This window comes from Quercus robur, chromosome 11, assembly GCF_932294415.1.
Source record: "Quercus robur chromosome 11, dhQueRobu3.1, whole genome shotgun sequence".
Taxonomy (NCBI): Eukaryota; Viridiplantae; Streptophyta; class Magnoliopsida; order Fagales; family Fagaceae; genus Quercus; species Quercus robur.
Window position 1 is genome coordinate 54,145,921 of NC_065544.1, and position 25,791 is coordinate 54,171,711.

Sequence of the window (25,791 nt, forward strand, 5' to 3'; positions counted from 1 at the left end):
CAACACCACAGGCCTCATAACATTAGTGAGTATAATTTGGATGCTTCAACTAATTTTTTGATTGGGATTGGGATTGGGATTGGGATTGGGATTTGGATGCTTCAACTAATTTTCACATTAGTGAGTATCCAATGAGTTTTAAACTGACAAACTATCATTATCAATACTTATATTGTATTTTATAAGGTATGTAACATTTTCTATGGAGCAGTAAATTAATTAGATTTTTGTAAAAGGAAAAGCTCAAGAAAAGATCCTAAAATTTAGTAACTACCCATCCAAGGGTTTTTTTTTTTTTTTTTTTTTTTTTTTTTTTTTTTTTTTTACCTTTTTGGTGTTTGTTGATGTTGTTCTTTTTTTTCACATTTTATGTATGGAATTTATCATATTTTGTCTAATCCTAAAATGTTGTTTTTTAATCCTAAAATTTAACCATTTACTACACATCCATAACATAAGTAAATAAAAGCTTAAATTGAAAATTTTATTGCAAGAGATACACATTAATTGTATAAAACCACTTGTATTTTGAGATATTTTTTAATAAAGTATTAAATAGTGCTTTAAACTTAACAAAAGGCTAATACAATTGGGAATTAATAATTCGAAGTATCTAGAAAAAAAATTGTATAAAAACTTCATGATTGTTTGTTGAGAAGGAAAAAAAAAAATACTATAAAGTATTATTAAAGGTGGTATAACAAAAACCCAATGGGAATAATAATGTACTTTTATTTTAATTCTTTAATGTTGTTCTTCTAAAATTTTTATTGAGCAAAGGTACACTAAGTGTAGTTTAAGTTCATAGCAGTAGGAACAACATCCAAATCCCAATCCTAAATTTAGTTTATTAAAGTTACGACTTAAATCCTCACGTTTAAGTTCATAGCAGTAGGAACAGCATTGTGCTCACGCGCGTCAAAGGCTCAATTTTTTGTCTAATCCTAAAATGTAGTTTTTTAATCCTAAAATTTAGCCATTGAGGAATTAAAATAAAATTATTTTTTATCATTTTTTGTCTAATCTTAAGATTTAGTTTTTTAATCCTAAAATTTAGCCATTTACTGCACATCCATAACATAAGTAAATAAAAGCTTAAATTTAAAATTTTATAGAAAGAGATACACGTTATTTTTGGTGGTGGTGTTTTTTTTTTTTTTTTTTTTTTTAAATTAATAACATTTTCCAATTATTGTTTAATCCAATAATTTAGTTTTTTAGTCCAAAAAGTTAGCCATTTACTACACATCCATAACAAAAGTTAAAAAGAGTTTAAATTTCAAATATATCAACATTTTTTTTAAGTCATACATTTTATCCAAAAAAAAGGTACCGCTATTTTGAAAAAAAAAAAGAATCAAATTATCCCATGTTTAAAAACTACACGACCACCCTTTTTTTTTTCAAATTCAAGTTTTCCTCTTCTTCTTCTTTTTTTCTTTTAAATCTCTTCCATATTTTGCAAAAAAAGGACACCCGACTATAAAACCACTACTATAACTTCTCTATCCATATCCTTATATTTAGGCACTAACAAATCTGATTTTGAAAGAAAATAAGAGGATAAATTTTAGGGAAATTTAAAATATTAAGGTGGGGAATTGGTGTGACCGTATACTTATTTAAAAGTTTATCAAAAAAAAGAAAAGAAAAACTACACGTTTAAAAAAAATCCCATGTTCTATCCATGTACTATTTAAAAAAATCCGACTTTCTATCCCACGTTTAAAAATTACACGACCACCCTTTTTTTTTTTCAAATTCACATTTTCCTGTCCTTTTTTCTTTTTTTTTCTTTTAAATCTCTTCCTTATTTAGGAAAAAAAAAAACACTCCAACTATAAAACAACTACGATAACTTATCCATCCATATCCTTATATTTAGGCACTAACATATCTGATTTTGAGAGAAAATAAAAGGCTAAATTTTAGGGAAATTTAATAGATTAAGGTAGGGAATTGGTGTGACCCTATCCTTATTTAAAATTTTATCAAAAAAAGAAACACTACACGTTTAAAAAAATCTCATGTTCTATCCATGTACAGTTTAAAAAAATCCCACTTTCTATCCCACGTTTAAAAACTACCCAACCACCATTTTTTTTTTTTCAAATTCACAATTTCCTCTTCTTCTTATTTTTCCTTTTAAATCTCATCCATATTTTTGAAAAAAAAGACTCCTACTATAAAACCAATGCTATAACTTCTCCATCCATATCCTTATATTTAGATAGTAACATATCTGATTTTGAAAGAAAATAAAATGCTAAATTTTAGGGAAATTTAAAAGATTAAGGTGGGGAATTGGTGTGACCCTATCCTTATCCTTATTTAAAATTTTATCAAAAAAAGAAAAATTTCATGTTTAAAAAAATCCCATTTTCTATTTAAAAAAATCTCACTTTCTATCCCACTTTTAAAAACTTACTAGTATTAACATCAGAATTTATATGACTTGGTCTAGCCTTAAAGTCATTTGCCATTAAAGTTGGATAGGTTGGTGGGAGACCTAAATTTAATATTATAAAAATTGACTTATCATCTTTGTATACATTGACATACAACTAACATGCCAAAAACTATGGATTTTCTCAAAATAATAAGATTCCAAGCAATGAAGAATGTTTTAAGATACAAAACTATAATCTCACCACTGACTTCTTGCATATTGCGTGCCAAGTTACGGATATGTGTAAACCGACGACTTCGTCTAACCTCGTGATTAGGTGGTACTAGTGATAGGTTTGTTGATGTTGAATTAGAATGTACAACATTTTCTTCATTTAAATTTGTTGGACCTCCCACTTAAATGTGATCACCACCCAAAGTTTTTTGTCTTCATCTTGAGTAATTAGCACGACGTCTTGCCAATCGAATATTTCTACTTTCATTGTCTTCTCAAGCGAGCATAATATCTCCATCGTTCTCGATGATGTTCTATGTCATCTATATTCACCATCGCTATATTTTGCGAACTCATTTCTACATAAAATTAAATTAAATTTATAGTGGTGGTTGCACATACATACACAATAATCAATAGATTTTTCCTTGTCACAAATAGGGTGTATTAGAACCTCAATAAAGTGAACTAATATCGAAAAAATTAATCACAGGTAAGGATTGTAATAATATGTGTAACTCTAATAAATTTTTAGTGAAATAGGAGAAATAAGTTACACTTCTCAAAATTATTAAATTATTATTTTAGGCAGAAGTTTTGAGAATATATTTAAATTTAGGTTATGAATTGTTAGATCAATATGACGAAAATATAATTTAAAAAATGTTTACTTTATTTCACAAAATCATTTATAGTTAAAATTAGATTAAATTTGCCGTACTCATTTCACACACTTTAAAACAAAACCATGCCATTTTGGTTAATTTGGATTAGAAAATAATGTGTTTGTTTGTAACTTTGTGTGTCTGTGTGTAAGTGTAAGAGAGAGAAGAAGTGGCTTAGTGAGTTTAGAAGTTGAGAGTTGTGGAGGTGATGAGGAAGATGAAAGCGTTTAAGGGTACTTATAGGATTCGAATGTACATTTAATTTCTCACTTTACCAAATATAAATAGAATATCAAACAAATACACAAAGTGGCGCAGAAGTTTGAAAAGAAAAATATTGTTGTTTTACGTTAAAACATTTTAAATCACTTCTTTACTAAAGCACACTTAGTTATCCATAAAAAAATACCCTTAATTACGTGGGACATACTGATACATGGCTTGCATATTTGGATTCGGATTTGGATGCTTCAACTAATTTTTACATTAGTGAGTATCCAATGAGTTTTAAACTGACAGACTATCATTATCAATACTTATATTGTATTTTATAAGGTACGTAACATTTTCTATGGAATAGTAAATTAGTATGATTTTTGTAAAAGGAAAAGCTCCTGAAAAGATCCTAAAATTTAGTAACTACCCATCCACATTTCTTTTTTCTTTTTTACCTTTTTGGTGTTGTTGATGTTGTTCTGTTTTTCACATTTTATGTATGGAATTTATCATATTTTGTCTAGTCCTAAAATGTAGTTTTTTAATCCTAAAATTGAACCATTTACTACACATCAAAGCTTAAATTGAAAATTTTATTGCAAGAGATACACGTTAATTGTATAACACCACAATTGTAATTTGAGATATTTTTTAATAAAGTATTAAATGGTGCTTTAACCTTAACAAAAGTCTAATACAATTGGGAATTAATGTACTTTTATTTTAATTCTTTAATGTTGTTCTTCTAAAATTTTTATTGAGCAAAGGTACACTAAGTGTAGTTTAAGTTCATAGCAGTAGGAACAACATCCAAATCCCAATCCTAAATTTAGTTTATTAAAGTTACGACTTAAATCCTCACGTTTAAGTTCATAGCAGTAGGAACAGCATTGTGCTCACGCGCGTCAAAGGCTCAATTTTTTGTCTAATCCTAAAATGTAGTTTTTTAATCCTAAAATTTAGCCATTGAGGAATTAAAATAAAATTATTTTTTATCATTTTTTGTCTAATCTTAAGATTTAGTTTTTTAATCCTAAAATTTAGCCATTTACTGCACATCCATAACATAAGTAAATAAAAGCTTAAATTTAAAATTTTATAGCAAGAGATACACGTTATTTTTTGTGGTGTTGTTGTTTTTTTTTTATAAAAAAAATTAATAACATTTTACAATTCTTGTTTAATCAAATAATTTAGTTTTTTAGTCCTAAAAGTTAGCCATTTACTACACATCCATCACAAAAGTTAAAAAGAGATAAAATTTCAAATATATCAACATTGTTTTAAGTCGTACATTTTATCCAAAAAAAGGTACCACTATTTTGAAAAAAAAAAACATAAAATTATCCCATGTTTAAAAACTATACGACCACCCTGTTTTTTTTCAAATTCAAGTTTTCCTCTTCTTCTTCTTTTTTCTTTTAAGTCTCTTCCATATTTTGGAAAAAAAAAAGGACTCCCTACTATAAAAGCACTACTATAACTTCTCCATCCATATCCTCATATTTAGGCACTAACGAATCTGATTTTGAAAGAAAATAAGAGGCTAAATTTTACGAAAATTTAAAATATTAAGGTAGGGAATTGGTGTGACCATATACTTATTTAAAAGTTTATGAAAAAAAGGAAAAGAAAAACTACACGTTTAAAAAAAAATCCCATGTTCTATCCTTGTAGTATTTAAAAAAATCCCACGTTCAAAAATTACACGACCACCTTTTTTTTTTTCAAATTCACGTTTTCCTCTTCTTTTTTCATTTTTTTTTCTTTCAAATCTCTTCCTTATTTAGGAAAAAAAAAGACCCCAACTATAAAACCACTACTATAACTTCTCCATCCATATCCTTATATTTAGGCACTAACATATCTAATTTTGAGAGAAAATAAAAGGCTAAACTTTAGGGAAATTTAATTGATTAAGGTGGGGAATTGGTGTAACCCTATCCTTAATTAAAATTTTATCAAAAAAAGAAAAACTACACGTTTAAAAAAATCTCATGTTCTATCCATGTACAGTTTAAAAAAATCCAACTTTCTATCCCACGTTTAAAAACTACCCAACCACCCTTTTTTTTTTTTTTCAAATTCACGTTTTCCTCTTCTTCTTCTTTTTCCTTTTAAATCTCATCCATATTTTTGAAAAAAAAGACTCCTACTGTAAAACCACTACTATAACTTCTCCATCCATATCCTTATATTTGGGCACTAACATATCTGATTTTGAGAGAAAATAAAAGGATAAATTTTAGGGAAATTCAATAGATTAAGGTGGGGAATTGATGTGACCCTATCCTTATTTAAAATTTTATCAAAAAAAGAAAAACTGCACGTTTAAAAAAATCTCATGTTCTATCCATGTACAGTTTAAAAAAATCCCACTTTCTATCCAATGTTTAAAAACTACCCAACCACCTTTTTTTTTTTTTTTTTTTTTCAAATCCACGTTTTCCTCTTCTTCTTCTTTTTCCTTTTAAATCTCATCCATATCTTTGAAAAAAAAGACTCCTACTATAAAGCCACTGCTATAACTTCTCCGTCCATATCCTTATATTTAGATAGTAACATATATGATTTTGAAAGAAAATAAAATGCTAAATTTTAGGGAAATTTAAAAGATTAAGGTGGGGAATTGGTGTGACCCTATCATATTGCGTGCCAAGTTACGGATATGTGTAAACCGACAACTTCATCCAGCCTCGTGATTAGGTGGTATTAGTGATAGGTTTGTTGATGTTGAATTAGAATGTACAACATTTTCTGCATTTAAATTTGTTGGGCCTCCCACTTAAATGTGATCACCACCCAAAGTTTGTTGTCTTTGTCTTGTGTAATTAGCATGACGTCTTGCCAATCGAATATTTCTACTTTCATTGCATTTGTCAAGCGAGCATAATATCTCCATTGTTCTCGATGACGTTCTATGTCATCTGTATTCCCCATCGCTGTATTTTACGAACTCATTTCTACATAAAATTAAAATAAACTTATAGTGGTGGTTGCACATATATGCACAATAATCAATGGATTTTTCCTTGTCACAAATAGGGTGTATTAAAACCTCAATAAAGTGAACTAATATTGAAAAAATTAATCACATGTAAGAATTGTAATAATATGTGTAATTGTAATAAATTTTTAGTGAAATAGGAGAAATAAGTTACACTTCATAAAATTATTAAATTATTATTTTAGGCAGAAATTTTGAGAATAAATTTAAATTTAGGTTCTGAATTGTTAGATCAATATGATGAAGATATAATTTAGAAAATGTTTGCTTTATTTCACAAAATCATTTATAGTTAAAATTAGATTAAATTTCCCTTACTCATTTCACACACTTTAAAACAAAACCATGCCATTTTTGTTAATTCGAATGAGAAAATAATGTGTTTGTTTGTAACTTTGTGTGTCTGTGTGTAAGTGTAAGAGAGAGAAGAAGTGGCTTAGTGAGTTTAGAAGTTGAGAGTTGTGGAGGTGATGAGGAAGATGAAAGCGTTTGAAGGTATTTATAGGATTCGAATGTACATTTAATTTCTCACTTTACCGGATATAAATATAATATCAAACAAATACGCAAAGAGGCGCAGAAGTTTGAAAAGAAAAATATTGTTGTTTTACGTGGAAACATTTTAAATCTCTTCTTTACTAATGTACACTTAGTTATCCATAAAAAAATACCCTTAATTACGTGGGACATACTGATACATGGCTTGCATTTTTGGATTGGGATTTCGATGCTTCAACTAATTTTTACATTAGTGAGTATCCAATGAGTTTTAAACTGACAGACTATCATTATCAATACTTATATTGTATTTTATAAGGTAAGTAACATTTTTTATAGAGTAGTAAATTAATATGATTTTTGTAAAAGGAAAAGCTCCTAAAAAGATCCTAAAATTTAGTAACTACCCATCCACATTTTTTTTTCTTTTTTTCATTTTTACCTTTTTGGTGTTGTTGATGTTGTTCTTTTTTTCACATTTTATGTATGGAATTTATCATATTTTGTCTAATCCTAAAGTGTAGTTTTTTAATCCTAAAATTGAACCATTTACTACACATCAAAGCTTAAATTGAAAATTTTATTGCAAGAGATACACGTTAATTGTATAAAACCACAATTATATTTTGAGATATTTTTTACTAAAGTATTAAATGGTGCTTTAACCTTAACAAAAGGCTAATACAATTGGGAATTAATAATTAGAAGTATCTAGAAAAAAAATTGTATAAAAACTTCATGATTGTTTGTTGAGAAGAAAAAAAAAAAATACTATAAAGTATTATTGAAGGTGGTATAACAAAAACCCAATGGGAATAATAATGTACTTCTATTTTAATTCTTTAATGCTGTTCTTCTAAATTTTTTATTGAACAAAAGTACACTAAGTGTAGTCTAAGTTCATAGCAGTAGGAACAACATCCAAATCCCAATCCTAAATTTAGTTTACTAAAGTTACGACTTAAATTCTCACGTTTAAGTTCATAGCAGTGGGAACAACATTGTGCTCACGCGCGTTAAAGGCTCAATTTTTTGTCTAATCCTAAAATGTAGTTTTTTAATCCTAAAATTTAGCCATTGAGGAATTAAAATAAAATTATTTTTTATCATTTTTTGTCTAATCCTAAAATTTATATTTTTAATCCTAAAATTTAGCCATTTACTACACATCCATAACATAAGTAAATAAAACCTTAAATTTAAAATTTTATAGCGAGAGATACACGTTATTTTTGGTGGTGTTGTTTTTTTTTTTTTTTTTTTTTTAAATTAATAACATTTTTCAATTCTTGTTTAATCCTATAATTTAGTTTTTTAGTCCTAAAAGTTAGCCATTTACTACACATCCATAACAAAAGTTAAAAAGAGTTTAAATTTCAAATATATCAACATTTTTTTAAGTTGTACATTTTATCCAAAAAAAGGTACTGCTATTTTGAAAAAAAAAAAAAAACATAAAATTATCCCATGTTTAAAAACTACAAGATCACCCTTTTGTTTTCAAATTCAAGTTTTCCTCTTCTTCTTCTTTTTTCTTTTAAATCTCTTCCATATTTTGAAAAAAACAAGACTTCTACTATAAAACCACTACTATAACTTATTTGTCCATATCCTTATATTTAGGCACTAACAAATCTGATTTTGAAAGAAAATAAAAGGCTAAATTTTAGGGAAATTTAAGAGATTAAGGTGGGGAATTGTGTGACCCTATCCTTATTTAAAAGTTTATCAAAAAAAAAAGAAAAGAAAAACTTCACGTTAAAAAAATCCCATGTTCTATCCATGTACTATTTAAAAAAATCCCACATTCTATCCCACGTTTAAAAATTACCCGACCACACTTTTTTTTTTTCAAATTCACATTTTCCTCTTCTTCTTTTTTTCCTTTTAAACCTCTTCCATATTTTGGAAAAAAAAAGTCTTCTACTATAAAACCACTACTATAACTTCTCCATCCATATCCTTATATTTAGACAGTAACATATCTGATTTTGAAAGAAAATAAAATGCTAAATTTTAGGGAAATTTAAAAGATTAAGGTGGGGAATTGGTGTGACCCTATCCTTATCCTTATTTAAAATTTTATCAGAAAAAGAACAATTACACGTTTAAAAAAAAATCCCTTGTTCTATCCATGTACTATTTAAAAAAATCCCACTTTCTATCCCACGTTTAAAAACTACCCGACCACCCTTTTTTTTTTCAAATTCAAAGTTTAAAAACTACATGTACTTTAATCCTAAAATTTAGCCACTTACTACACATCCATAACAAAAGTGAAAAAGAGTTTAAATTTCAAATATATTTATTTTACGGTAAAAGGATCAATAATAGTTAGCCATTTATTACACATCCATAACAAAAGTTAAAAAGAGTTTAAATTTCAAAGATATCAATTACCCTTAAAACTGAGAAAATGTACGTAACATTTTTTATGGTGTAGTAAATTAATAATTATAAAAAAAAATGTAAATTGAATTTCACATAGAATTATACAAATGATAAATATAATTTATGTTACAAAAGAAATTTTTTTACAACAATTTCTTAGATAACAACCACTTCATGTGAGGTTTAAATTGGGTAACTATTAACATGATACATCAAATATATAATAATACCCTCTAAAAATAAGTGGCGTAAATTACATGGAAAAACTTGTTAACATAATACCTCTAAAAAAAAAGGTAACGTAAATTACAGTAAAAAAAAAAAGTAGCGTAAATTACGACTTTAAGGAGCTTAATCTATAAATATATATATATATATATATATATATATATATATATATATAAAGTAGAGAGAAAATCCAATTAAATTTCAAATTGGAATTCAATTAGAGTCTAATTTTGCGCCATGTGTCTCATCTAATCTAAATTTTAGAATTTTGTGCCAAGTGAGTTAATTTAGTGTAAAAATTGATTTTCAATTAGAGTTTAATTTTGTGCCAAGTGTCCTATCAAATCTAAAATTTTAAATTTTTGTGTCAAATTAGTTAATTTAGTGTAGAAAATGAAGAGTCCAATATAATAAACCATAAAAAATATAATTATATAACTAAAAAAAATTCAAATTTATAAGCCATATAATAATAATAATAATAATAATAATAATAATAATAATAATAGGTAAAGCAGAGAGAAAATCCAATTAAATTTCAAATTAAAACTCAATTAGAGTCTAATTTTGCGCCACTTGTCTCATCTAATATAAATTTTAGTATTTTGTGCCAAGTGAGTTAATTTAGTGAAAAAAATTGAATTTCAATTAGAGTTTAATATTGCGCCACGTGTCTCATCTGATCTAAATTTTTAAATTTTGTGCCAAATTAGTTAATTTAGTGCAAAAAACGAGGAGTCCAATATAATAAACCATAAAAAACATAATCATATAACTAAAAAAAATTCAAATTTATAAGTCATCTATATATATATTAATAGGTAAAACTTAGAGAAAGTTGAATTATAATTTGAAATTATAATCCAATTTTGCAAGTGTCTAAATTTATGTGGGGGTTACGCCATAATTATCCACTTAAGCGTGTGTCATGTGTTTACTATAAAATTAAGGATCTAATATTAGGGAAATATAAAATTTAAAAAAAGAAAAAAAATTACATATACTCAATAAAAATCACCACATGTTTCTTAATAAATAAATAAAATAAAAAACACCACATGTTCTATCTTATTAAAAATTAGAAAAAAAAATGATCATAAGTAGTATTAAATTTAGGTAAGAATTTTAATATGTGATTAATTATATTTACTTTAAAAAAATAATGGCAAAAACACCATTTTGGTCCTCACATTTTGGGGTTATAATCAATTTAGTCCCTACATTTTAGTAACAGTTAATTTGGTCCTTACTGTTAACTTACTAACGGAATTGCTTATGTGGCAAACGGTGTGCATTGTTAGCATACTTAAAGATGACGTGACTAATAAAATAATAATAAAAAAATTTATTAGTCATTAAAATATTCCATGTCAGTATTTAAATTGTAAAAAAAATAAAAACAAAAAAAAATTCTCAAGAATAAAAAATTAAGATCATCCTCAAATTTTCTTGTATTTTCCTGGTAACCAATCACAAAACTCAAACTCAAATTTGTTCCAAATTTGATTTCCTGCTTCTCTTTATTTGTTTCTCTCTTAAACAGTGAAACCCAGATTTGATCCCTTTCCAATATCTACCTTTCTCTCTCTCTTTTATCTCACAATCTCTGAAATCTTGCAGCTAACTCACAATCAAACTAACAGCAACTAAGGCGCATATTCAAATAAAGAATACCCAAAAGACCAGTATTTCAATTGCTTTTTTACATTTTGTTTTGTTTTTGGACAAGCAAAGAGAAAATGGTCCCAGGGAAAGAATTGAAGGAAGGAAGGTTTCTAAGTTTCTATGTGTGTTATCTGTTATGGCCAACATTGTGTTTGATGGAGTTGTAGCGGTCAATGGCCGCAGAGGAGAGCGAAGACATTTTCTCTGACAATCAAGCAGCGGCGCTGCTAGTAGTAAATGCTAGAAGAGCTTAAGGACTTTGGCCATGGAGGCCGATTTGTGCTTCGGCCATGGAGGATTGAAGCTAGGTTCAATTGTAGACAAGTGAGAAAGAGAGATAGTAATATAAAGAGTTTGAGAGAGAAGAATAGTCAGATATGGTACAAATTTGTTTTTGAGTTTCGTGTTTTGGTGTTTGGCTAAAAAGAATGTAAAAGGAAAATTGGGAATGGTCTAACATTTTGTTTTTCTATCTTTTTTTTAAATTGATAAAAAAATTTATTTAAATTTTGTTAATTTAAATGCTGACACATTGTAATTTTTTTTGTTTATTAAAAAACTTTATTTTTTTAATTAGCCACGTCATTTTTAAGTATGCCAATAGTGCACGCCATTTGCCACATAATCAATTCCATTAGTAAGTTAACGGTAGGGTTTGCCACATAAACAATTCTGTTAGTAAGTTAACAATAGAGACCAAATTGACCGCAAGGTGAAAGTAATAAGAACTAAATTGACTATTACTAAAATGTAAGGACCAAATTGACTGTGACCCAAAAATGTAAGGACCAAAATGGTGTTTTCGTCAAAAATAATTTGACTAATTAGCTATATTTTATGATAAAAATTGTGTTTAATTTTAAATGTATCTATACGTATGCATGAATGCATGTGTTACATGTTTTTTTTTTAAAAAAAAAATAAATAATTTGACTAATAATTTATATTTTTATAATAAAATTTTTGTTTAATTTTAAATGCTTCCATGCATTTGCATGGAGTTACATGCTAGTTCCCTTAAAACCCAACACCAAATTGACCAATCATGCACACATTCACTCCAGCCTGCAATGCCTCCATAAATTCCTTGGTCCTAGACCTTGCAATTGGACCCAAATTGTTCACGAAATCTATAACCCAAAAACCAAGAAAAGTGCTAGCAATCTAAAATCACATTAAATGTTAAGTTCTTGGACCAAAATAGAGAAGGATAATATTAATATATAAGTACCTGCATGCATAAATAGTGAGAGTCTTGTTGAATCGAATCTTATCCAATACCTACACACATAAATGCAAAACCAATCAGTCTTAATTCTCATCCAAGTAGCTTAATTCCCTTAATAAAAATACCGTAAATTCTTTTTCAAGCAACTAGTTCAAGCACAAACCCTCCTAAAAAGCCACTGTGAAAATATAGAACCTAAAAAGTTGTTGGAGCCTCTAACAGTAAATGTCTTCAATCTGAAGAAAAATAAAGGAGGATGTAAAGCTAAATTAAATTTCTTCAATCTGAAGAAGAATGAGAGGTCGAAAGTGAGATCCTAATGAGGGTATTTTGGGCAATGTGTTAGTGAGAGTTAGAGTTGCATTTTTACCGGATTGTCCTTTAGTTTTGTCTCTACTTAAACATAGGGGTATAGGGACATTTTTGAACTAAAAAAATTAGAAATCCAAACAGGAGAAGTCCCTTAAATAGTAGTATAGATACGTGCATGTGCAAATTTGACGTGGCAAACACCACCTATTCTTGCGCACTCATTCATTGTCGTCAACCAAAAAGACACCCTTCTCCACCCTATCTCTCTTGAGAACTTGATTCCACCATGTGAGTTGTTCACAATTTTATTAAAAGGCTTTCATCTGTTTCAAATTATTTAAAATACTATTATTTTTGCATGCTCATTGTCGTCAACCAAAGATACACACTTCTTCGTATTGTCTCTTGAAAAACTAAGCGAAAATTAAAATAAGGCATTTTTTATATTCATGTATTAATTAAATTAATATTTATTTAATATTTTTATAAATTTTTGTATTCAAGTTCTTCTAACATCTCTTGTTCAATCGATAATATAACTAATCTACTTAATCTTTCTTGGGACAATGTCGATCATAGATATGATTTTATGAATTTTAATTTTAAAAAACTTCTTTCTACAGAAACAATTATAACATGTATTGTTAGTAAAATTCTATATGCAATGCATATATTTGGAAATGAATATAACCTTTTTATATAATTTAGTATGTCAATTGGAGTATATTCTTTAATTTATAAAATTTCTTTTAAAACTTTTAATCCTAATCAATATCATAATAAATATCATGTTTGAGAAAAAAATTCAAGATAAAGACAGTATTTTTGCGAGCTATCATCATCTCGTATTTTTAGACTGGATTTATATTTTATCCGGTTGAATTTTGATTTGTCTATAGGTTAAGGATGATATTTTTGGGATAATTGATTTTGTTTAGACCAAATAATTTTTTGGGCTACCAATGTTTACCAGAATGTACCAAATTTTTTGTTCTTTGGTCATAAGAATGTATTAGATTTTTTGGACTTGCATCTGAAATTTTTTTTTTTTTCCTACTATCCCTACTTTTTCAAAATTTTGGGGTCCCCTTCCACCTGGCGGCCCTAGGCAATGGCCTAATTGGCCTAGTGGAAGGGCTGGCCCTAAGATCACGTTACTTATCTACCATTCAACTAAAAAACTTCTATTTGTTTAAAATTTTTGAGTCAATTTATGATTAAAAAATCAAATAGACTTGTTAAATTGACTAACCAATTTTGTCTTTTAGTGGAATGGTGAACAAGTAATGTGGTCCATAATGAAAACTTAATAATTTCTCCTCTCATAGTTGTTTTTTCCTTTTCAGCTTGACAGGAACATAAAAGTTAACACAATTTTTGCTGCACAGTTAGACGTAATAAAATTATGAGTGGTTAAGAAAAAATAGTGAGTTCATACAGATCCACATCTCCACCACTTATAACTTACTATGTAACGAGTTATAATGAAAATTATGTAATTTTTTTTGTTTTGGTACTAATATTGCTCCTTCCACTTGGAAAGTAGAAAATTGAAAAAAATATATCTAAAGATAGCCGCCCAGAAATAATCTTTGTTTTATTAAGAAAACGTATAACATGTTTCAAGTTTCAATTATTCGTACCCTTCATCAATCTGGTTGCACCTTGTGCTTAAAAAAGTTGTTTCCAGTTCATCACGGAGTAGGAAGAACCAGACAAGTCCCTATTTAATTTTAGTATATTCTTAATTAAAAAAAGGGAGAAAAGAAATTCAGGATATTAGCACCTCTCTGTAAAACCTAAAAGTCTATCTTTGGAAAAATATTACTATTTTTGCTAATCTATTCACATGAAGAAACTAATCTCACACATCACAACTTATAAATATTTCCATAATGCAAACTTGAACAACCATGATCCATGGGCATTCTATGAGGGGAACGAACTTGGTATAATTTATCCTTTAAAAATTTATAATCCTTAGTTATCATAGAAAGCAATTTATCGTTCGCTCAAACAAAAGGTATAGTTATGTTCTTTTAATTTTAGAGTTTGACTTATGTTTAGTGTGTGAGTGTATTCCCTTATCTCATCCCCCTTCCCCATATATATATGTGTGTGTGTGTGTGTGTTTCTCAAATAAAAAGAGATACTCAGTGTTGTCGAGTCATCTCACATCGGTAAGGAGTGATATTGAGAAAGGGGTTTATCACTTGCTCTGTGACACTAACTGTCGCATGCAATTTTGGTGTTGGCGTGTGAGTGTATTTCCTTATCTCATTCCCTTCCCCCATATATGTGTGTGTGTGTGTGTGTTTCTCCAAAAAAAAAAAAAAAAAGACTTATGTTTAGTGTTTTTGAAAGGAAAATGATTCTTGGGTAACCTCCTGTATATTGCATTATGGCATGGAACCACCTGGGCATTAAATGATGTTTATCACTACTCAAATTCATAATTTTTAGACTCACAGGTATGATGGCTACACGTACATGGAATTTTTATTGGGCACCTCCCTAAGTGGTATATTCTTCCTACTTAGATTAGGTATTACCAAAAAAAAAAAAAGTTAAACAATGTTTATTAGATACATTAAATAAATTTTTTAGAGAGAGCCATATGACACCTGAAAACATTTATAAAAAAAAAGAAAAAGCATGACATAGCAATGAGTATTGTAGTGTGTATTTACGTTCCAATTGTATTGATTTGTAATTTTCAATTAGCTTAACTAGTAAAGTTTTTTATGGTTGAATAAGAGATTTGGAGTTCAATATCCGCTTATACCAAAAATTAATTAGTATTTTAGTCTAATGACAAAGAACTATCGATAAGAGATCCTAATAATACCATCAGAAACTAAAATAAATGCTGGAGATTCAACGCTAAAAAAGAAAGAAAAAAAAGATATATATATATATATATATCCACTTTGTTCAACATACCTAAGATTTCTCACTTCTCTCTCTCTCTTCCTCGTAGCCTCCACTCGGAAAACCTCTCCATTTCCTATCGGAAATCCTCTCTCCTCTTCCTCTTCCATGTAAAAGATTCACACACTAAAACAATCTGCACTATATTGCAACAACAAAAAATTGAATATAATTCTAATGCTTTTTTTTTTTTTTTTTTTTTTTTTTTTTTTTTTTTGTTTCTGTTTTTGTTGTTTTTGAGTAGTGTTATTTTTGGGAAAATCGCGATGTCGAAGGCAGGAGCATTGGATCTCGCATCGGGTGTCGGTGGAATGATCGACAAAAATGAAGTTCTCTCTGCTGTTGATCAGTAACCACCATATCTCTCTCTCAGTCCCTAGACTTAAAGAAATTATGAGGTCCTTATGGTGGACAAGTGACATAGTCCACCATTCCAACAAAAGACTCACCTGTTTAAAATTGTGGAGTTTTAAATAAAAACTGAATACTGACTCAGCAATTTTAAACAAATAGAAATCTTTTACTGGAATGGTGAACTACATCACTTATCTACCGTGAGAACCTTATAATTTCTCATTTAGATTTATGCTTTTCTTTTTTTAATCTCTGTTTCTCTCTCTAGAACTGTGTCTTCATTTTGTTTCTCTTTCTCACTCTAGAATTTCGTTGAATCAGTTTTTTTTTTTTTTTTTTTCTAGAATTATGTGATTTTTTTGATATCACTGTTTCTCTCTCTAGGATTGTTATTGTTGTGAGAGTTTCAATCTGTTTCTCTCTCTAGAATGATGCTTCAGAACCTCTCTTGCTGCATTGACAAGAATCTGATTTTTTTTTTGATCACTCTTTCTCACTCTAGAATTTTTTGGAATCTGTTCTCTCTCTTTTTTTTTTTTTCTAGAGTTATGTGATTTTTTTTTATCATTGTTTCTCTCTTTAGAATGATGCTTCAGAGCCTGATTCTCTCTCTAGAATTGCGATACATGGATTTTCAATCCGATTCTCTCGCTTCAATGACATTTGAATCTCTCTCTCCAGTCTCTAGAATGTTTCTCTCTCTTTAGAATTGTGGTTGTGAATTTTCTTTTCTCAGCCTGTTTCTCTCTCTAGAATGATGTTTAAATTGCTCTTTCTCTCTCTCTCTAGAAACATGTTTGGATCTTTTGCATCTCTCTCTCTACATCTGGGATCTTCATTCTCTCTCTCTCTCTCTAGAATGATAGATGTTTTAAATGCTTATCTTCATTCAAGTACTGATTTTGATGTTTGTGGGCTAATTAAGCTCCAAAATTCAAATAATCTTAATTATTGATGATTAACATGCACTTAATACGATTTTGACCTTTGTGGAACACAACAATGGTGGGGATTGATGGATTCAATTCAACGACTTTTTTGTATGGGAATGTTAGGTTTGTGAAAAAAATAGTGATGGCTAAATTGAAACCATCATGTTTGTTTGGTTATGTCTAGTGGCTAGTCCTAAGTTATACTTGAGCTAGTGATTTAAGGCATAGTTGTCAGTATCGTACGATATGCGATACGTATCATACAATACGTATCATATCGTGTGGAAAAAGTTTTGTATCGTATTGGCATATCGTAAGTTCTCATGAATCGTACGATATAGTATGCATATCGTATGAATCGTATCATATCGTAAAATCGTGTATGAATCGTATCGTATCGTATTATAAAATCGTATGTATTATACGATACATAGACAAATGCTTTAAAATAAGATTTTTTGTTAAAATTTGTACTTTTATTTGAATCTAACAAGTTGTTAGACTTGTTTTTTAGCAAAAAATTATTAGTTTACTTAATTTAGCCTACTAAAATAACATATTCATAAGTTTTTTTCCTCTTTTTCCTACAATTGGACTACACAGTACACATTTACCTTTCACTTTAATATTTAAAAAAAATTTATTTATTTATTTATTTTTATCGTTATTGTTATAGGTCCAAGAAACTAGAATGCCAAAAAAAAAAAATTATAAAAATAAAAAGAAGAAGAAGAGATAGTAAATGTTAATGACGAATAACGATGAAGAAAATTTTAATGAAGAAATAAATTTGCAAAATTATAAACATAATGATAGCGTTGACTTAGATGGGGTTGATAGGCAATTTGATGAATATGATGAAAATAAATTATTATTTTTGGGTCATTTGTAATATATTATCACTTTTGAATTTAAGTAATTTGAATGTGTATGTTATAAACACATGCTGGTTTGATTTATTTAGTTAGATTGTTAAATATCATTACATAAGTGATGAATAAATTAGTCATTAGTTGAATACATTCAAAATTTATAATGAATATACCCTTTATATATGTGTATTTATAATTTTTTATAAATTTTATTAAGTGTTTGTGTATCTTACGATACACAATAAGATACGATACATGATAAGAAAAAATTAAAAATCGATTCACGATACAATTCACGTTTTGACAACTATGATTTAAGGAAATGGGTGAGGCTTATCAAGAAAAAATATGGGACCTTGGAACCTTGACTAAGAAATAATCGTTGGGCCCGCTTAATAACACGGTCAAAAGGTCAGATGTGTGGGCATAGGTTTTATTAGTTCTACTTTGGATACTATTCTTGATGAGAAAATATACCATGTATCTGGTGCATGTATGTCCTCTCGTATGGGGGTGGACCCCACATGAGAGGGGGGATACATGTATTGGATGGTATGCTGTAAGTTATGAACGCAGCCATTGAGTTTTGACTTTTGAGTCTTCTACCTTGGTCTATGTTGAGTACTAGAGAGTTGAGAAGAAAATTTTAACTGGGAATTCACAATAAAAACTGATTTTTTACTTTTTATTGAGGTTGTGTTTTTCTGGCTTTTTTGGGGTTTCTTAGGTGAACTTCAATGGAATCTGAATTCATGGTAAATTTGTGTTTTAGTGAATTAAAAAAAAAAAAAAAAAAAAAAAAAAAAAAAAAAAAAAAACTTGGGAAGCTTTGTGGTTGTTAGAGGTTGGAATAGTTGTTGTGAGGTTTGATTTCCATTCTGTATTTTTCTTCCTCTTTTACCCTTGATAGTACAACTGGAATTTCAAGCTCTGTTGTTAGAGGATATGAAGCTTTTTCCATTGTACCAATAATTTTAAATGAGTAAATGTAACGCAACAAGGAAAAAAATTATATTGGATCCGTTGTGTGTCACATTGATTGTAAAGTTAGTATGCAATGCAACTGTAAAGTATCTGCATAACTGTGGATAAATGAGCTGCCACCCAGCCTTCTAGTATCTTTAGTCATTATTGAAGAATTTTGTATACCATGAGTTCAAACATATATGCATGGCCTGCCTTTTTACTTGAATGTGGAATCACAAGGAACTGGCAGCATGTTTCATAATTTGTTGGGCTAATCGATTAAATATTAAAACATCAATTTTCTTATCCCAATGAGTTTTAACTCAAGTGGCACATTGTCTACTTGTACGAGTAAGGTATAGGGTGAAGTTGTGAGTTCAAGACTCACTAGTTGTGTTTGTGTGATTACCAATTAGAAAAAAGAAAGAAAAAAGAGGACAACATCAATCTTCTTATGCTCTGTAAATGTTAGTATTTCTAGAAAATCTTCTATGATACCCCTGGTGTGGCACACATAATGATGTGACTTTTCTGTCATTGACCATTTGTTGGCATAATTGGTTTTTGTGGTAAAAGTTTTGATTTGATGATTTAGGTATGAGAAGTATCATGTCTTCTATGGAGGTGAAGAGGAAGAGAGGAAAGCTAACTACAGTGACATGGTGAGAGCTATTCCCTTTTTAATGGTCTTTTTATTGAAAAATCAAGGTGGTTGTGTATAAAGAATTAACTGCCCACATATTCCGGCAAAAAAAAAAAAAAACTGCCCACTTGCGGCATGTTCTAAGCAATGCCATTGTATTCCTGCCTCTGGAATTGTTCTGTAATAAGCTCTTTTCGTATTAGCTTTCTAAATCATGTTATAAGGTAATTTGACCAATGTGATGATAAAGCCTTGTACTGTATGTATAACGATGTGCAAGCTAGCAACCTGAGGGAATAAGTGACTGAGTCAGATTTATTTACGAGTTTTTGTTTGTTGGCAAGGTTGGCCATTGTTATGCTTATATTTGAGCATGAATCTTTTTTCTTTCTTCATTGCTTTATTGGTTAAAATGAGGATTAATGTTCATTTTCTATTGGATTTAAAATCTAACACCTTCTGAATAAGAAAATTGAGCTGTCACATGTGGATTTCAGGTAAATAAATTCTATGATCTTGTTACCAGCTTTTATGAGTTTGGATGGGGGGAGTCTTTTCATTTTGCACCCAGGTGACCTTTCAAGCTGTGTAGTATAAATTCTTTTCACGAACTTTGCTGGTCAAATCTAATGATGTACATTACTTTTGTTCTTAAAGATGGAAGGGGGAGTCTCTTCGAGAGAGCATCAAGCGACATGAGCACTTCCTTGCTTTACAACTAGGCCTGAAGCCTGGACAAAAGGTTTATTTTTCAGTAAAAGGTGGAGAAACTGACAATTTAGAGATTGACTGTTCAAATTTTGACATTTGTATTTGACATGATAGGTGTTGGACGTAGGATGTGGAATTGGTGGACCACAAAGAGAAATTTCTAAATTCAGGTGAATGGCAATTCATGTATTTACACTCTTTCCTCCCTTCTGGTTTCTAGTATTTGATTAAACAAGAGTTTTATGGAGCTCCATCTTTCAACTTGTTTGTAGTTTTCATGTGCATTCTTGGTACATTAAAATCAGATTGGGTTGTGCTTTGTTGTTCTGGATGAATATTCAGTGGGTTACTAACAATAAAATAATAATATCAATCAGATTTTTGAGAAGAGAAATGTGCATTGGTTGGGTTTTACTAGTTTGTAGGATTGAATTTTACAGCCCGTTTACAAATTTCAGTTTTTCCTTTGAAGAAGCACTGTTACCAGACCTTTTGGACTGGTATCTTATTTTTTAAAAGTTATGACTTATAGCTTCTTATGTTCATACTAAGTGTAAGTGTTTTAAGTTGCTAAATTAAACCTTTTGGCTCATCCTTTGTGTACTTCCTGGGTACTTGGGTTGCGCCCCTTTCTTTTGATCATTTTTTAATGAATTGATTATATGTGTGTGTATGTAAGTTTTTATATTTATTGAACTTTTATTTTTAAGAGAGAGCCTTTTGCTTATGTTTGCAATTATGATTTGTCGCAGCTCAACATCAGTCACAGGATTGAACATCAATGAATATCAGATATCAAGGGGAAAGGTACATACTGATCTTTGAGTCAATGATATAAAGATCAATTGCATTTAGAAATACTATTTTTACCTCTTGTTTTTATCATTTTATGATTTGATTAGTTGTTCAGAAACCCTGAATAGTGGTATAGTTTTTTCTTCCCTTTAGCAATAGGCTGTAAGGACTATGCTCGGACTTTCCTCAATAGGCTTTGTATTTATGCCCACTGACATTCTAAAATTCTTAAATTAGCAATGACACCTGCAAGCTTCTGTTGCTCCACAGGAACTAAACCGCATTGCTGGAGTGGAGAAAACCTGCAACTTTGTGAAGGTTGGTCATATTGCAGGCTAAGTACATGTTTATGTAGTGCATTCCTTTACTTCCAAATGCTTTTGTCATTTTATATCATTCTTCTGTAAGTATTTTATATTTATTTTACAAATGGGTTTATGGTCCAATGAGCTCTAACTCAAATGGCACCTTCCTTCCTTGCAAGAGCAAGGTTGAGAGTGATTAGTGCATTCAAGATCCACTGATGTGTGTTTAACTTACCAATAAAAAATGGGGTTTATGGTGAAAGACCCGTGATTGTTATTGATGCTTGATGATGCAGGCTGACTTCATGAAAATGCCATTTCCTGACAATAGTTTTGATGCAGTATATGCGATTGAAGCTACTTGCCATGCACCGGATGCGGTATGTATTCCTTATTCTAATATATTAAAACCTTGGCTAGGATGGCACATCTATTTCCACCTTTTGTAATCTCTCTCTCCCTTCTTCTCCTTTTCTTTCTGGTTCATATTGGTTTAAACTTAGTTCCTTATCTGGATAGTATGGATGCTACAAAGAAATACACAGAGTATTAAAACCTGGACAATGTTTTGCTGCATATGAGTGGTGCTTGACTGATTCTTTTGATCCCAATAACCAAGAACATCAAAAACTAAAGGTAAGATATGCTTGAAGCATGAAAAAGCTATTTTTTTTGGGGGGTGTTAAAATTTTATCATGAATCTCATCTTAGGGAGTTATATTTTGTGAGTGTAACAGAATTTCATTGAAACAGGCAAAAATTGAGATTGGTGATGGCCTTCCTGACATCAGGTTGACCGGAGAATGCCTTGAAGCTCTGAAGCAAGCTGGTTTTGAGGTGAGTGCTAGTTACGATTCTTTTTTCTGAATATTTTCTTGTGATTTGCACAAGTGACAACCCATTTATTTATTCTGCCAAAGGTCATATGGGAGAAAGATCTTGCAGTGGACTCACCTGTCCCCTGGTACTTGCCTTTTGATACTAGTCACTTCTCACTGAGTAGTTTCCGTCTAACCACTGTTGGGCGTTTCATCACAAGAAACATGGTAAGATTTGTTTCGTTCTAATGTTGCATTAGTGTTGTTAGCTCCCTCTTCCCAAACTCTAAGTTTGTAAAAGCCATGCTTTTGGCTGGAATTGTATTTTGACTTTGAGATTTGAGAGAATTTGTACTTGTGCAATTCTAGAAAGGCAGTTGATGAGTGCTGATTTTTTTGTTAGCTCAAGACCCTGGAATATGTGGGACTTGCCCCAAAGGGAAGTCAACGTGTCCTAAGTTTTCTAGAGCAGGCTGGGGAAGGGCTACTTGGAGGTGCAAAGTGAGTGTTCCCACTATCATACTTATTTTCTTGAGCTCCATGCTAAATTTTTTATATATTTTTCCTGAGTAACATAAAGTTAGCAAGAATTATTTTTTTATTGGGGAAGTTTGTGGCCTCGTGCACAAGCTGTAAATCCAGCATTATATCAGATCCATCTATGTAGGGTTTATTCCTGTAACTAGTGCAAGTATGTATTTTGAGCTAAGTCAATGGTCCTAAAATTTAAAGTGCACCCAAAGCTTGAAAGGATAGTGAGAAGAAATGGTGTTTGAAATTCTTATCTTGAAGTTGATTCATAGTTTCTTCTTTTTGAGTCATTGAGTTAATCTGTTAATATACTTGTGTACACATGAGCTGCTCACATCGTTATATTTCTGTCTTTCAGAAAAGAGATTTTCACACCAATGTATTTCTTTTTGGCCCGGAAGCCGCTTTCAGATAATCTGTAATGTGGCAGTGTAAACTAATTAACCTGATACCATAGTCATGGAAATTTCCCAGGAATTCTGTCCGGTAGAAATGTATGTTAGAATTTGGTTTGACCATGTTAATTGACTTTGTGATTTGTATCTTGCTGAGTTTTGAGTTGCCATTTGAAAGTTGTTTGTCTGTGTTTAGTTATCTGTGGGTTCATCTGTACACCTCCAATGGCTTGAGCTATGAATTAGCCTTCAGCTTTATTGGGGTAGTGACTTCTATTTTATCTATCGAATGAAAATTTGGAGGTGCACATTTTTTGTTGTTGGTAAATGTATACGATCACTTTCATTGCCGAGATTACAAGGAACATGATCCTCTCTATTCCCAAATTACTTGCAATAGAGTCAATTTCATGGTTAAAATTTTATTTCATTGATTTAACAACGTATATAGGGTGCCAAGTCAACGTTTAATTTTAAATGATGTGGCACTTGATATACCTTTAGATTGTGTTTGGGAAATTTGAATTTGAATTTGGATTTGGATTTTAAATCAATAAATTTAAAATGTCTTGGTTTCAAATCCATTGATTTTAGATATCATTGAAAATCCAAAGATTTTTGAAGATTGGATCTGTGGGGTTCAGTAAATTGAAATTCTTGATCTTTTAAAATTATTAAAACAGGTATTTGGATTTTAATTATTCAAATCCAAACCTAAATGTCCAAATTTTGTTATCCAAATGAATCATTGGATTTGTAATATTTAATCTAAATCATGAAATGAATCCATTTCAAATGGAGAGGATGCTAATACAAATTCCAAGAGCTGCCTTGTAGCATAATGGATTGGGTCCAGCAGCATGTGACAAATAAATTGTACGGTTCTGCTAATTAAAGAACTAATACCTTGTTTCTTGAACATTCTTATGTTTGCACATTTCTGGATATGATTAGTTTCGAGTCTTTCGACAATGTATCCTCATTGATGGTACTTAGCGTGATGGGAAGAAAATGAATCATTAATGGTACTTAGCGTGATGGGAAGAAAATGGTTTGTCCTGCGATTATGTTGTGCAAGACACATCTAGACAAGACATGGAACAACCAGAGTCTGTCTTTTATGGGTGCTGGAATATGCAACATTATTTGTATCTATTTCCCTCTATAAGTTTCATAAACACTATTACACACCTTGCTTTAAAAATCAAAGGATAGTTATTGGTTTGCCCCTTTCACCTCTCTTATTTAGTTAATTGTTGACAGTAGACTACATCTCAGATAATTTGAGAAGCCTCTTACTTGAGTGTGATGGTGTAGGTAGCCATAACTAAACAATAAGGAATACGAGGTAGAATTAGCAATTTTTTTAGCCCTGTAGTATTTTATTAATTTTCTGTTGCAGCCAACTTGTTATGACAAATTGTTAGGTTCTAAAGACTTAGGATTTTATGTATTTAGAACTCTAATTTGTATTGTTGGCAAACCATGATCAAAACAATGTGTTTAGAAGTGTTTTAGTCTTACTCAAAGTTGTGCGTTTATGTAAAGTTGGAATTGAGCTGAATGCAGAAAAGATTAATGCATTTCGGTTTGGCTCGATCGATCAAAGCTTAGGCTCGATTGATCGAAGCTCGGGCAGAATGTTTTTCTGCAGAATTTTCCAACTCAGCCCTAGTTGTTTTAAAACGTTTTTAGGGTTTCTTATTTGTCCTAAGTATAAAAGGCAAACCCTAGCCACATTTTAGTGTTGCTCATATTGCTGTTTCTGTAAATCTCTTGTGAGATCTAGAGGAGCTTTCCTTTACACGAACTTAGGGTTTTCAAGGAAGAGATTTTATCTACACCTTCATGATCAACTCAGTTGCTGCCATTGAAGCTTAAAGAAAACACAAGCGGGTGTGCTTGTATCTGGTGGTGAATCCAAGAAAGAAGGAGTCTGTGGATTCGAAGCTTGCACGTGGTCGTGTCAGTAAGTTCTACTGGTTGGTAGCAATAAGAAGTCGAGCGTGGGGGCTTGTAAGTCTTATTGTATGAACTTCGATTCTTTCAAGATAGTGGATTCAAGTTTACCTTGAGGATAGCTAGGTTAAATCCTCCCCAGGTTTTTACTGGTTTGGTTTCCTAGGTGATCATATCTTGTGTTATTTATTTTCTGCTGCTTTGAATGATTTGATCTTTGTTATTGAGATAACCTAGACTTGTTAAATTGGACTAAGTAACAACTTGGCTAATTACCTAGGTTAAATCAATTGGTTTTAAGGGGTCTAAAAACTATCACAAATGACCAAACTGTGAGTTCTGAAAGTATTTATTCGCTGTCAATTTTCTTATTCAAATATTTGTAAAAAAAAAGAAAAAAAGAAAAGTAATAAAAAAGATTTTGAAGTGTTAGCTGTAGTTCATGTGAAGGCAAAGACACTTCTTTATTTTAGAGGATTAAGCAATTCCATGTCGTAGGAATATACTCTTTCAGATTGACACTTCTTTATTTTAGATCACAGGCATCCAGAGAATTTATAAAATAAAAGGAAATGTGTGATCCAAATCCAAGTTTGTATGAAGACATAGTTATAGTGGTGGCCAATGGCTATCTCTAATATTTTACCTAAACCAATTATTGCTAGAAGCCAAGAATTGGCTATGGCAAAGCTTGAATTCTCCAAGACCTTGAAAATGAAAGGATATAATGATAGTAAAATTCCTTG

At 30.1% G+C, this 25,791-nt stretch overlaps 1 protein-coding gene across 1 annotated transcript; it reads left to right on the forward strand.

Moving 5' to 3' along the window:
- Window positions 1–15,773: 15,773 nt before the first annotated feature.
- On the forward strand, window positions 15,774–23,396 carry LOC126706189 (cycloartenol-C-24-methyltransferase-like). Its single transcript, XM_050405508.1, has 14 exons — window positions 15,774–15,874; window positions 16,009–16,113; window positions 19,484–19,550; window positions 20,029–20,102; window positions 20,189–20,273; window positions 20,357–20,412; window positions 20,995–21,049; window positions 21,308–21,355; window positions 21,639–21,722; window positions 21,862–21,978; window positions 22,096–22,179; window positions 22,263–22,388; window positions 22,564–22,661; window positions 23,050–23,396. The coding sequence occupies exons 2-14, from the start codon at window positions 16,031–16,033 to the stop codon at window positions 23,111–23,113; spliced, it is 1,041 nt and encodes a 346-aa protein (XP_050261465.1). The 5' UTR covers window positions 15,774–15,874; window positions 16,009–16,030; the 3' UTR covers window positions 23,114–23,396.
- Window positions 23,397–25,791: the final 2,395 nt, after the last annotated feature.